At 41.3% G+C, this 15287-nt stretch overlaps 1 protein-coding gene across 1 annotated transcript in view; it reads right to left on the bottom strand.

Annotated features, from left to right (window-relative positions):
- The window catches only part of SNRK (SNF related kinase), a 40058-nt gene extending 26327 nt beyond the window's left edge, over window positions 1-13731 (bottom strand). The window contains exons 1-3 of the mRNA XM_038130058.1: window positions 13422-13731; window positions 2981-3078; window positions 949-1642 (exon numbers count right to left, since the gene is read on the bottom strand). Of these exons, the coding sequence (XP_037985986.1) occupies window positions 949-1537 (589 nt within the window). The 5' untranslated portion in view covers window positions 1538-1642; window positions 2981-3078; window positions 13422-13731. The remainder of the gene's footprint in view (window positions 1-948; window positions 1643-2980; window positions 3079-13421) is intronic.
- Between the last annotated feature and the right edge of the window lie 1556 nt (window positions 13732-15287).

The following is a 15287-nucleotide window of genomic DNA, read 5'->3' on the forward strand; positions in this document are numbered from 1 at the left end:
ACTGATAAAAACAAGAGGCATGTTGACTACCAAAAGCTATTCTTGAAGCACCATTTGCAATTATATGTGCCTACACCAGTTGGGGAAGTGAGTTGTACCTCAACTAACAGATTTAAGCAATCTGTATGACTACAGGACAATATTCAGTGACCCCATCAATGTTTACAGCTATTCTAAAAAGACTCCAAACTACTTCTACTACAATAAGCAGCAGACCTAAGAGAGACAGAGAATTACATGTAGCAGTCCACCCTGCACACTCCCATTTTGCAGCTAGAAACATGGAGACTCATTTACACATTACTATTTCTTTTACCTTCCACACAATGAGGAGCAACTGGGAACTCATTCACTACTTTTAGTTCTCAGACAATGAAAGGGCAGAGGTGGGATAGAGGGAGTTGAAGCTTTCTTTAACTTAACTCCCTGTCTCCTCCTTTGATAGCTGAGTTAGCACTTGGTACACATGGCTTCCCACCACCTTGCAGCAGAACATGTAAGCAGCCTGGGCTCACAATGCTATTCTTACATGGCTAAATTGAGCAAAGAAAGTCACTCAAGGTTGGGTGCAAGGGAGTGTGGGGTCTTGTTAAAAAATAAATTTGAAACAGGCAACTCCTCAGAAAAGAAGATGGGCTCTCTCTGAGTAATTACAAATATACCCATTGCATCCACATTATTATTAATTTTTTTAAAATAATTACAATGTATACAATTGCATCATTTCATACAAAAAGAACTTTCAAGCATTTTTGAGAATGTTTGAGTATCTCCTTCAAACAGAGCTGCTCCAGAATGACCTCATCCACAGCTCATCTAAGTTATATTACTTCTTGCCAATTAGCTGCCTTCCATATCTGGCATTATCTTGAAACAGAACACAGAGGTACAAGATCAGGGTATTTATGTTTATAGATTACTGGTTGAATTCAAAGCAGACATACATACCCACTGCTGGTGCATCATATTCATCCCCAAGTAAAATTTCAGGAGCAGAATAGGCAAGAGATCCACAGCTTGTGGTGAGCTTCTTTCCAGGCTGAAATTTGTTGCTGAAGCCAAAATCAGTCAATTTCACAAGTCCTTGTTTTTCAAAGAAAACCACATTCTCTGGTTTTAAGTCTCTATGGACTACATGCAGTTTATGGCAGTAGGATATAGCATGAACTATTTGAGCAAAGTACTTTTTTGCCAGATCCTCATTGAGACCTTCTTCATGTTTCATGATGTAATCAAACATATCTCCGCCATCCCCTAGCTCTAAGATGAGATAAAGCTTTGTCTGGGTGTCAATCACTTCGTACAGCCGCACAATGTTGGGGTGCTGCACTAATTTCATGCACCTGACTTCCTGAAAGAGATGTCCAGTGGCGAGAGTGTCCAGTTTGGTCTTGTCAATGACTTTTACTGCTACTTTTTCACCGGTAAAGACATGCCGAGCAAGTTTGACCACAGCAAAATGGCCTCTGCCCAAAGTTTTATCCAAGTCATACAATCCTGCAATTTTTCCATCATATCCTCGTTTGAAGCCTGCCATTCTGATCCAGAAGATGAAATAATATTTAAGCTCTTTGGAAACGTGGTATTTTCATATAAGAGTATCTGATGCAAATAAATAGTCCATAATCACTGTCAAGCATACCTAAAAACAAAGAGACAAGATGATGTACTTGTATAAAAGCAAAATTATTATCCTGTGATTACCCCAAGTTACATTAGCACATTACTACAGATTATTTATGAAATAATCTTCAGAATTTTTTGCAAAGGATTTAATAAGGCAGGCTGTGCTAACTTGCAGATTTCTGACACTACATTATCAGTGTGCTTGAAGAAAGCAGGTTTTAACACTTCAATAATGAAAATTTATCACAAATTCAGTGGCCTTCATTGTCTTGAGTCAGGAACTTTTCAAGCAGCACTTGAAATTGGTGTTATAAAGACTGTTAAAATTGGCAAAGCTGAAATCTGTAACTTTTCCAGATGCACTATAAAGCAGCTGGGCAGCACAGAGTATCATCAAGCGGAACATACCTAATACATCCTTTTTTGGCACATCCCTTCATATTGCACATGAAACAGCTCTAATACAGAGTTCTGATGGCATGACTTGGAACTTTTACCTCCCCCTTTTTAACAGCTTTTTGTTTAGTAAAGCTCAGAGTAACATACAGTACTTAATTTTGTTACTCTAATTAGCTTGAGCATTATCAATCAATACTGTAATTACAGCAAGTGAACAAAGCTTTGAAGGCTGAAATGAAACATTTGGGTTGGATGTACTCGGTGGCAAATAAAATTTTTTGTTAAATATTTTGACAGAAGTTATACAAACTGGTGATAAAAAGTTTAGAGGTAGGCTGCATATGTTCATCAGGCCTGAGAATGAGTGAGGAGAAGGGGAAGAAGAGTGGAAAAGAAGCAGAGAAGACTCAAGAGTTCAGCTTTTGTGTAGTGAATTCCTACCTAACAGGTATTTGGCATTTAGGCAAACAAGACCCAACTTATAAAATATTCATATTCAAAACTGGTTTTGAAGTTCTTATGTCCCATTGTCTTTTTTTTCCCCACACAACCTACCAGAACTTTTTCCTGCATTGCTAACTTAGATTGAGGTTTAAATAAATAACTGTAGCTATCAAAAAGCTAACCATTTCTCCAACTCTAAGTACAAAGTAGTTAGAAATATGAAAATTACATGGCTCATTGCCAACTCTAAAATACAGAAAAAACAGCTCTTTAGAATATATTTTCAGTTTCAAAACTGAACTTCAAAAAGAAAAACTTTGAAAAGGAAGCTGGCAACCAAACAGCCCCTTACATTAGTTATTCTCAAGTTGAAATGTAAGCATTAGATTAAAAACACTCCCTGCTAAACAAGTTATTTCACAGACAGTGAAACTAATGAACCTGGTTTCATAGGAATTCAATTACAAGGCTGGGGGTCCTATGAGGATTCTGTGATGTTTAACAAGCTCACCTTACTGCTTCTCTCAGCTGGAGCCATGGTATAACCTCTTCGCTATCCAGCTGTCTGCTTCCACAAAACCCATAGAATTCAGTTTGAGACCTCCACGCCTGTAAAATTTGAATGAAATCAATTAACTTCCAAAACTTCATAACCTAGACAAGGAACAGGGTTAAGTACAACAAGCATTAATACAATAACAAACAACATAAACATTGAGGTTTGGGGTTTTGTGTTTCTTTAAAGATAGTCATCAAGCTTCAACAAACTTCACTGGGTTTTGTGTTGCTGTATGCACCCTTTTATTCTGCTAAGCACTACGCTTCACATGCTCTTTCAAAAACCACTCCACTAGAAGATGGTTGGCATATCTGCTTCCCAACACTTCACAAACTGCTCATCTTACAGAGCTTCCCCTGCCATTCCCATGTAACAACATCCCGTCCTTATTCCAAGAAGCACAAAACTGAATTAAAGCACGCTACATTAAACTAATAGCCCACTCTCCTAGCAGGTAGAAACTGTTACAGAATGCATAGGGAACAACATAATACAATGACAAATGCAACAATAAACAATGAAACTCTCCTTATCTTTCAGAGATTCAAAAACTTCTTTACATCTGCGAGCAGTGGGTTTCTGTTTAATAGCACTTGATGGATTCTACCCCACCCCTCCCTATGAAACTGGGCAGGTGCTTTATTAAAGCATGTGAATTTTTAGCATCAAGAACATACTGCAGCAGAGCTGAATAACTTAACTATGTGCTGTGAGAAGAACCACTTCCCCTTGTTTGTTTTTAATCTCTTGATAATTTGTGCATCTTCTCATTCACCGTCTGCTCCAAAACAAGAACTATCATACTCCATTTACCTTGCCTCAAGCAACTCACAGAATTAGTTTCTTCCCTTCCTAGCTTCAGCTCAATTTTGTTCTAATCCTAGTCAATAAATCCTTTTGCAGAGGTTATTCCACAGACTTTAGCATTCCTCTCACCAATCTCTACTCATTTTCTGGTTTGTTCTATTCTACTTTCTTAGGCCAATTTGAGGGTTCTTTCACTACTACTGCACACTATGTTTTTCAAGCAATACTTTACTTTACAGTTGTATAATGTTCCATCACACTGACCTAACCCCAGAATGAAGACTAATGAAAAACAGTCCATGTACATACATTAACCACCTAATCTTAGCCTGTATGAAGCAGGAGGGGATGTATTAATCAGCTGTGACCCATATGGTCGTGCAACTCCAGAGTCTCACTCCTAAAGAGATTGCCAGCATTTAAAAAAAGCCAACAACAATAACAAAAACCCCTATACAAACATGCTTTATAGTACTGTTGTCTCCACAGCACCCTAATCTGACTCCTAACTGCTTCTAGATTAAAGAAATTAAAGGGAAACTAGAGCACACAAATTAAAGACAGCTTGTCTGAATTTAACTGCAACACTCAGCAGTAAGGAAAGATTTATGTTCATTACTTTGTTCACTTGGCACATTCTCCACCACCATTGTACAAGCTCAACAAGTGATTTAACTTTAAATCACAGAATACACGTAAAAATCAACCCGTGAACAGAATTCCAGCAAAAAACAGTTAGGTTTAAGCAACGGAGAAATATATCAGAGAGTAATCAATAGGATAAGAGCTTACAGAAATGGAAGATAAATTATGTTTATTAATGTTGCAGCCCCATTAGCTGTAACAAAATTAATGCTGATTCATTTACAGTTTAACTCGAAGTCTCCACAACAACAGATCAACCAACCCTTAACTCTGTGGTTTTAAAAAAAATCTGCATAGATGAAGCTCCCACGGCTCAATACAGGGATGTCAGATGCAACACATAGTTGGAAAACATAAAAGTTTAGAATTGTTCAGTAGTAGGAAGTGGATGCAAAAATGTCATGGTGTATACAGATACAAGCCTTGGTTACAATTTAAATGTGCTATCTAAAGGAACGCAGTTGCCATACCAATACATTTCAGAGCAGTTTCTTTTTCTCAGTTTCTCTTTAGAGCAAGAAAGTGGAATTTTAACAGTACTTAAGGATCCACTATTTAAAGCTGGAGCCTCTCTGAGGCTCTTTGTTGTTGCCTCCTTAGTTACAACAGTAAAACTTCTGGGGCTGACTACAGATGAAACCACACAAGCCTCTAGTTTTGCCATGACCCTCCAAAACAGGATTACTTTTAATGATGGATCATTTTGGTGATCCAGTTTACAATGTGACCTCTTGAACATTCTCCCAAATGAAGAAACTACAGACTAAAGCAGACAACAAGCAAAATTTCCACCAGTCACATGTTAGCAGCAAGCCAAATAACAGCCTGAGAAAAAGCATTTAAGAGACAGTTGTATCACAGAAAATATTTACCTGCCTTTTCATTCACATTATGTTAAACCCCTGATAAGTTCATTTTTCAGCATCAGAGTTTGGTTTTTCTATTTGGTGAGTTAACTAACCATTAGCAGCACTTAATCCATGCAGTTAATTATGGTTCTGAAAATGCATTTTCCCCTAATTATGCCAGAACTCAGCTACGCCCCCAATACTCATTTTATGCAATGTAGACCTTTACCAGTAAATAAATTCAGAACAGATCCTTCTTTCCACAGAAGGTCATATACCTATCCCACAAAACACTGCAAACAGCCCCTAATGGAGATCCACAGGAGCTGTTTGTAATATCACATGCATCCTATTAAGAAGCTTAGCAACAGCATTGTGATTCAACCATCTTTAAAAGATGGATGAATAATCTGTTTAGAAAAAGAAGCATGTTTCAGAGACACTAGCTTTTCTTTAAGCAATTCACACAATTCAAAAAGTTTCATTACATTACACACTGCATGTAAGACCAGCCTAGTTCATATTACCCTAATGTGTGTATTAGCTTACTTTAGAAAATGAAGCTTCACGGTCCCATTTAAACAAAATGTTGAAAAACTATCAATGCAAAGACTTCCCTGCATCATCAGTCTAACAGACATAAAAGCTGAAGTAATCTTCACTGGGACTCGTTTGTCCATAGACAACTAACCATTCCTGTCTCCCTTCACGATTAATGGAGATTCAGTCAACACAGATAAGAGTCTGTGATAAAACAAATTGCACCCTAAAGCAGATAGCCAAAGAGATCAGATGAATCATTTTGTAAAAGCACATGCTTTCATTTTCTGTAACAGGAGTTTAGAATGAATAGTTCAGTGGATGCACACATTATACACATCCACCAGATAGATAAAGTTTTACCCTGCTTCTCCTTTTGCTCTCTTCAGTCTCAGATAAGTAACAGCCTCTATACCAATTATTCATTTACTACATAATTGTATGTTGAGGGCAAGACTTATGTTAATTATGTTCCTAGAAACACTAAATCCAAAATTTGACATACACAAAAGATGGAGATTCAGAAGTATTTTTTTTCACTCTGAAAAGAATTTGTACAAATCATTGGAATCCGAGAGCATATTGAAGAACATATTAACTCAGTAAATAAATTGTAAATATAATTTTTCATATTTTTTCCAATATTTCCTCCCAATTTTTATCTGCCATCCTAATGTGAGGTATCTTTACAAGGTAATCTATGAACCTTTAAAAACAGTCTGTCTTGTTATTATATGACCCACTACTTGCACTGTTACACCTTCACTTATGTGTCAACCTGCTTTTCCCCAGAGGACTTTTCATCACTTTTCTTTTGGTATAAGGGAGTGCCAAAGCACGAGAAGCAGATAAAAGGCATTGTAAGAGTGGCATGCGAAAAACACATACACTCAATGCATATCACATGCCCTGAAAATTTATCATTACGCAACTCCTCCAGCATATTTCAAACTTCTTAAGCTCCTAATACCCAGTATTTCTTGAATATTCAAAACTCAATATGGGAGTCACAATCCCAGGAAAGTGTATCCTCCTTCTGTCTGCATACAGTTGTCACAATGCAGCAGAGCCCTTCTTCCTCCACCTTCCAATGGCCTTCCCAACTACCATTCAAAGGTACTCAAAGAAACCACGGCAATCTACACTCGCCCTACAGCCAAATATTTTGTACATGCAGCATTTTTGGGGGGGCAGAGGAAGACAATTCACAGGGGCAGCAGTGTTACAACTCAGCCCGTATATACACAATGCCCTCTAAAGCTTTATTTTCCACTTTACGCAACTGCACCACAGCATACACACATATCTTCCCTTTCACTGATGACAAACACTATAAACTCTCCTGTTCCCAGTGAGTTCCGTGATAAAACACTAGAGGACATTTTTTTCAAGGTGTACATGCACTTCTCTCATTTTCCTGTTGGGCATCAGTGTCCATACCCAGCCCATATTGTGTTACTGAAATGTCAAGATATATCAGCAAAACTCTCTACTATTCAGCACTGACTACCTCTAAAATGATGACGATCAGGATGAAGAGTTATCAAGTAATACTGTGTTACAGACATAAAAAGAAGAATTAACCTGCAAAATTTAACTGTACTCCTTAGTTTTAAACAGTCTGTAGAATTTTGCTCGGAAAAGATACAAGAGGTGCCAATTGCTGATGAAGTTTTGCCATTCTAAACATTTGGGAAATCTCTAATGAAATGTGTTTTGTCATTTTAGAATGTATTGCAGGCATTTGAGCTACTGATGTCTAGACTTAACTCTTCTTAGTATTGAAGTAAAAGCAAAATGCCAACAAGAATTCTTCAATTCTAAGGTCCATTATTCAGTAAACAGCCAGCAGCAGAAATATCTGGCAGGTCAATAAACTTGGTAAATAAACATTGCTCCCGGACCAACAAAATGTTGGAGGATGGGAAGGGCAGCGCTATTATAGATTTGAGAAGAAAAAAGTTACTAACAGAATTTTGTAACAGCAAATGATGAGAGCCTTCATGACCTGACTTCTATGAGCAAGACACTTTGAGGTAGATCCAATGCATGAGAATAAGAAAATATAAAAGACAGAATGCATGATTCTGGATATCATCAATTAAAGAACACATTGATTTCTTAGATAAGGAATTCCCAAACTTTCAGATCTACAGATTGCTGTCTACCATCTCTTTTCTTGAAGACTAGTGCAGTAACATCAAGCACAGACAATTTAAGCTTTCCTCTTTCACACAGTTAAGCTGTGGTAAGTGGTCTTCAGAACACTAGCAAAGAGCAAACTAAAATTTGAGAACTGCATTGTAGAAACTCCACCTGATAGTTGGTATCCGTGTGAGAATCACCCTCCATACAAACAACTTAAAGAAGCCACTGGATCTGAATTGGTTCTCCAAGGCTCCCACTTTAAAAGTCAAGAATGTCTATTTCCTTTTTCTTTCCAAGCAAGGTGAATGAGAAAAAATAGAGACTATGCTGATGTACAGACCCCAAAGCAATAGTAAGATGGCAGCAGTAACAGCAAGATGATGACTGCACATTAGACTCCAAAGCTATTAAGAGGACACATGCACTAAGACTGAGGGAGCTATGAGCCACTGACAAGCCCATCACCTGTAGTTACTGGCACTGGTTCCAATTGTGAAATATGTTAAAAGCCCAAAGTACTTTCACAACCTTGCTGATAATTCGCTGCAGTTCACAAGGTACTTTCCATTTCTAAGAGGAGGTATTACACAAGACAAATACAAGTTGCCCTATAGATTTAAGAACTCAGCAATAGCTTTACACCATTTAAAGTCCACACATCAGCCACAGCACCAAAAGCAATTAATCTCATATTGTATCTGTTTCTCTCTTATGCCTTCTCTCAAAGGCCAGCGTGTGGCCTTTCATTTTTAAAGAAAAAAAGCAAGAGAGACACTACCCTGCTTACATACCAGAGGCTTCAGCAACACAGCACTTAAGCTCTGAAGCTGCTCCTGAAGTATTATTGTATAGAAGAATACCAGATCTTCCTGAATGACCACATCTCATAAATTATCTTCTGCATAGTAGTATGTGATAGCGACTTTTATAAGGACTTGCTCCAAGTTTTGTGGTATCTGCTAGTACTTTCTTTCTGTATCTGTAAATCAGTTATAAAACTTTGTTCAGACCCTGTGATGCCATAATATATAGAAAAATTGATTTCAGCTGATAATGTCATGTTTTGCTGTTTCCACTAACAGAAAAATTTTTCATCAACTACAGAAAATTTGCATGGATATCTTAGTTACAGACATTTGTACATTTAAGCGAACCAGATCTGGTATTCTGGTCAACAACTGCATAAGCAACAGAGATAGCTCAAGGTAGCTGGACTCCCCAGCCCAAAATTATACCTTCCCAAGCTTGATAAACAGAATCCAAGTAGATTTTTGAAGATTTTTAATATTCTAAATCCCATCATATTTTCTTTTTTTCCTTCTTTTTTCTTCCCCCAAAATAGCTAGGAACATGAACTGATGAAGAAATATTTTGCATATCAGGTGATTCATGATGGTATCACCATCTTTTAGACAGCACGCTAAATCTTTACATCTAGGAAACTTACTGCAGAAACTTTGCAGAAAGCAGATAATTTCTCCACCAAACTAAACTCCTTTAGAGAAGCTGCTTCATCTACTCCATGTTCATGAACTCGCAGAATCGTTTCACCTTTTTCTAATGTCTATTTATTAACGTCACCACGTAATTTTGTCATGCCAGGCAGTGCAGCTTAGACCATCAAGAGGAGCTCTAAACAAAACATTCAGCCATTAATCAGTGAATACTTCAGTGTGGCATAACATTTCAATGTTAGCCCTGTTTTAACACCTACATCTTTGTTGTGTAAATTCAGAACCACAAACATGATTTTCTTCCCATATCAAGGGAGGTAAAATCATCACACCCCACCTCAAACACAAGTGTTCAGATACTAATATGTGTGCATATTTTTAGTACCTATTACAAACAATAATAATTTCCATTAAATTTCTTAGTATCTTCAAGGTCAAATATCATACAGTTTTGTTTGATTAGTAATAAATCTGGTAACATAAAATTCAAGTACTGAATTGACTTAAATTGCCACTATGAAACTGGTGTTTTCCATCAAGGATACAAACTGCTTAAATCTTGATAAATAGATTGACTCTAACCAACAGTTACTCCGTTTCAATACCTTATTCTCATTTATAGCATCCTAAATTAGTCAGGAACAGCCAGACACCTGAAATTTGCCATGCTTTAACATGAACTAAGATTATACCAACACCTAGGCTATCATCTCTCAAGTAAAGTCCAGTCAGTAACTAGACAGTAGTCAGTAACTAGTTTTTCTGCAACTTTCTGCTTCAGAAAAACCCACAATGATACACAAAGAAAGAAAACAGGCTGTCAAATACAGTGTAACATTTGTGTCCCAGCACTGTTGTAGAAAATCACTGTAACAGAGGGATTCAGCTTTTAAGAAAGTGCACATGCACTGTTTTATACTTTGCAAGTATAATTATTTCTCATTAAGTTCTTAACACTGCTGACTCAATCAACTTATGTGTACTAGAACTCTGCCAGGGTGAGTTATCCTAGAATTGTAAGGGAATATACGTTTTTTTTCAAATCCTCTTAGGCTCTTACATAATACTGTTATGTGTATTAAAACAACAGGTACTTTACATTATTATAGCAGCTGTAGTGTTTCAGTTAAGTGCTTGAAAATAATGTGACACAAAAGATGGGCAGAACCTCAGAGGCTAAAGTTAAGAGCTTATACAATTTAATATTACTATAGTCACCATAAGCTGCAGCTCAGCTCTATATCCCTGATCTGAACCATGTTTCATTGGTTTCTTATTTTAAGACACAATCATAAACACTACTAAGCAGGAATGGACAGAAGTTCACAAATAAGTTTTACAGCTACAGCATTTCAGTGAAATTTTGTGAATCTAAAAAAGAAAGTGCATTATTTCACAAGAGACACATTGTGAGGAAAAAACCTAGCTGCACCAGGATTCTGTGCCCTTGAAAGCAAGGCAGGCCAAGCAAGACAAAGGTGCTACTTTGGCATTACAGTTGCCAGTGGGATAAAAGGGACAATGATACACTGAAGGTGTAGACTGCAGAAGAATTATTCAAGTATGATGATTCAAAGGCAGTTAGAAGAGACCAGGTTGGTCACAACAGTGCACAAGATGACTACTGCAAGTAAAAGAATATCTGCAGTAGCATATTAGCATGCACACCCTTAACATGCTATTTCTCTAAAATAATCAGAAAGCAGACTATTTATTACAGTACTACCACCCATACCACATGGCAGTATCAATTCTCATAGCAGAATGATTCAAGGAACAGCAGTAACCTGTAAGGTGGCATCCAGCACTCAAACTGTACTTTCTTGCTTCTCAATTGCATAAAATGAAAACAAAAACCGTAACATAGTAACATACATAACATACATAACTTGAGATGCAATTCTCCCTTCTCCCTGTTTTTTATGAAAGCCTCAAGTGTGGATCATAAAGATCCTCTTAAAAGAGCCAGATGAATGTGCTGTCTTAGATGCCACCTTGCCTACCAGGCAAAGCTCCAGAAGTCAGGTTAGCTTCCCTTTCCTATCACTTGAAAAAAACATGTCATCATTCTACCACTTTCCTGGTCATTTAAGATATTCAGAAAAAATTAAGAGACAAGACTGTACTTTCTCCTCCTTAGTTTTTATTATGAAGTCCTCTAGTCTGGATGTTGCATGCACTAGAAGTCAAAGGGGCAGACATTAGTCTAAGTAAACATTTTGACACGTTTCACAAGGTAAAATTTGATTGCATTGTTTGGCAATGATTGTTAGTTCTTATTTGTTACAGATTCCTTCGAAGGATCAGCAATAATACAAAAACAACAAGCCAATTTCCCACTTTCTGCGATATATCTGCCAAAAAAGTCCCAGGATTCCTTAGCCCAGTTCCTAATGGTGCATGCCTTGAAAGAAATGCTTAACTGCAACACAATAAACATTTGCTAGTAAACACTTCTATACAGATTTCACTTTGCAGAGATTCGTTAAACTGGTCCTTCCCTAGAGCTTGAAGATCCAAATATATCCATAATAAACAACTCCAAAAAAGCAGCAGATATGACTAAGTAGCGACTGCACTACAGAGGGCAGGCGTAAGCATATTTGCATGCACTTCATTCATGCTAGATGGCTGAAAATCATACAATACGCTTCAGCTGCTCCAGGAACTGTAATGGTACCACCAAAGGAACGACTGCTTTGCCCTCATCTACTCATAACAAGCTCTTGGAAGTGAGATGATCAATAAGAAACTATCTATGAATAAGCAAAAACCCAAAGCATGCATCCCACATAAAGGTTTCTCCTTCACAGGTATACCAGCAGCTCCTACCAACAAAAATATCCAATCTGAAAATAGGTCACTTTTGTCACCAACCATCCTCTGGCTAATATAGGGGGTTTTGCCCTAGCCTAGTGGATGTTCTCCAACACTTTACTCAAACTAGTGAGTAAAACCCTACTTACTAAAAAAAAAAAAAAAAGAAAAAAAACCCAAACCGAAACAAATAAAACCAACCACACGTATCTGCCCTTCAACTATTACCAAGACTGCACACCAACTATCTTTAAAAGTCATCTTCCACTAATTTAAGCACCTGGGTGCCAAAACTCACCTGACAATAAGCACAAAGACCTCTATGCAGGACCTTGCTAGTTATTCCACCAATTTCTACAGTAATCTCTAGGCAGTGAATTCAACGTAGTAAGCTGCTGACAGCAGCACGGCACGTACTGACAAAGAACGAGGGATACTTCCAGCCTCTGTCAGGAGGGGCACGCTCCAGCCCCGGGCACAAGGAGACGAAGGCAAACCTGTTGGCTACGCACCGGATTCCGAGGGGCGAGATGCACCGTCATTCCCCCAAAACGCACCCGCGGCCGGACCGCGGGGCTCTCGCCTCGCTCGTTTATTTTATTTTTCCCCTTCCCGGCAACAGAACATAGGCGGCGGGGGAGTGGCGGAGGGGCCGGTGTCACTCCGGTCACACGCGCGGGGCCGTGTGTCACCGCGGTCACACGGGGCCGTGTCGCACGGACACTCCGCCGCGCCGGGGGCACGGCAGGCTCCCGGCAGCCCGCCGTCCCTGCAGGAATACCTGCATCCCGGCAGCCCGCTGTCCCCGCACGAACACCCGCGTCCGGGGAGCCCATCGTCCCCGCAGGAACACCCGCATTCCGGGACGCCGCCGATCCCGCATGAACACCCGCATCCCGGGAGTCCGCCGTGCCCGCAGAAACAATCGCTTCTTCCCTCCCTTCCCCAAGCCCCGCCGGCACCGACACTCCGACCTTCGGCTGCGGCCGGGAAACGTCCCCTCACCGCCTCCTCCTCCCCCTGGGCCGAGGCCGCCATTGGGCTCGGCCGGCTCTGGGAGGGGGAGGAAGGAACCCACCACACCCCACCGGCCCAGCCCGAGCCGAACGCGGCCCAACCCCGCCGGCAACTTACTGCCCGCAGCGGCGGCGGCGTCTCCTCGGGGCGCCGCGCCCCGCGCCGCCCCCTGCATGGGCAGCGCCCGCTGCGACTGCCCTCGGGAGCGGCGGCGGGGACGGGGAGCTCAGCGGGGAGGGAAGGAGGGACACAGGAGGAGACGGAGAGGGTCCAAGAGCCCAGCGGGGGAGGTCGGCGGGGCTGCGGCGGGTGGCGCCCCTCGCCCGCGCTGCGCTCGGACGGGACCCGGCGCTGCGGCCGCTCCCGCTGCGCCTCCGAGCCGCGACTGACAACAACGGCCGCGGCTCGCGCGGGGCCGCGAGGGGCGGGGCGGGGCCAACGCTCGCCCGCGCGCAGCCGCGCCTGCGCCGCGCGGCGGGAGGGGAGCGGTGGGGTGGGGACGGGAGGCCGCGCGCCCAGCGCAGTCGCGGCGGGTGCCAATGGCGGTGGCGGCCCGCGGCGGACAGGGTGTCTGAGGGGAGCGGAGCGGAGGGCAGCGGGACCGACCGGTTCGGTTCGCCCTGGGTTTCAAGGAGGTCCCGAGCAGTTCCCCTTAGACATGGGAAAAAGAGCGGAGGGCGAGGGTCTGAGGTAGAAGGTGAAGGAGCCCGCGCGTCCGCCACCTGCGTGGCGGCGAGTTGGCGGCGCCCTCTCCCTCTGGAGGGGTCTCTGGGCTGGAGGACTGCTTAAAGTCGTGAAAGGGCCTCGCCTATGATTCCTGGGTAGAAGTAATAGAGTATAAAGGAGACTACAGCGATCACAGAATCAATCAGATTGGAATAGACTTCTGAGATCATTCAGTCCGACCCGTGACCGAACACCACCGTGTTAACCGGACCATGGCACTGAGTGCCACGTCCAGTTTTTCCTCAAACACCTCCAGGAATGGTGACTCCACCACCTCCCCAAGCAGGCCTTGGTGCCCCTTGTGCCCTGGGCAGCGATGGTGTGAGGGCAGCGATTCACGCTGCTGTTGGATTCCCCTGTGGTGGGCAGGGTGGGAGTGCGCTGGATGGTGGGGGTCATCTGGAAGCAGGGAGAGTGCGAGGAAAGGATGGCACTGCAGCTAGTAGGAGAAAACAGGGCGAAAAACGAGCATGGCAGGGACTTCAGAGTTTCCCTGTGCATATACACCTGGCAGAGCAGAGTTTTCCTGCACACGTGCCCGTGCCCGGCTGTTCGGGTAGTGAAGGCAAGGGAAACACCTCGAGTGGGTGTGCTACAGAAGCGTTCGGGCTAAGTAGGTACTGAGAAAGGATGAGCAAAGCGGTTGCTCGGAGCATCAGAAATAATGCAAGAGTTTCCTCTGAAGATCAGGGAAGGAAAATGTTTGAATAGCCAGGGAATTAAAAGACTTGAAAGTGTCACTTTGAAAAGTGACCTGGTGTTTTTCTTTTCAAATAGAAATGGGCAATCAAGATATATGGAGAGAGAATACAAAACCTTATTATATAGCTAAGCCTAATTTTAAGAAAATCATTGAGAAATGCTTTTCATTTTTTCCCATGCTTTTACAAAATTTAGGTATAATTCTTTTGTTAATAGCTTATGTACAGCAGAGGCTATTGAATTAACCTGGAATTTCTTAGCTTGAAACCAATCTTTGTGAATATACTGAGCCAGAAAATACAGTTCAGGGAATAACTGAACTGAAATAGTGCGATCATATGTGATAAAAGGACATCATGACTCTGTATTTTTAAGGTTTGAAAAGGGAAATAAAGTAAAAAATACATGAAGGTTTCAGGATATGTTTAGTCTGAGCACTGCCTCCTACAAAAATGAGAATTTCATTATTTGGTCATAATTTAGACCACTAAACCATGGTCTAAATTCTCTACTCTCCAATCAGGCTTGATTCTCCACTCTTGCACCACTCAGGCA

Source organism: Motacilla alba, chromosome 2 (assembly GCF_015832195.1).
Source record: "Motacilla alba alba isolate MOTALB_02 chromosome 2, Motacilla_alba_V1.0_pri, whole genome shotgun sequence".
In the NCBI taxonomy this organism is placed as follows: domain Eukaryota; kingdom Metazoa; phylum Chordata; class Aves; order Passeriformes; family Motacillidae; genus Motacilla; species Motacilla alba.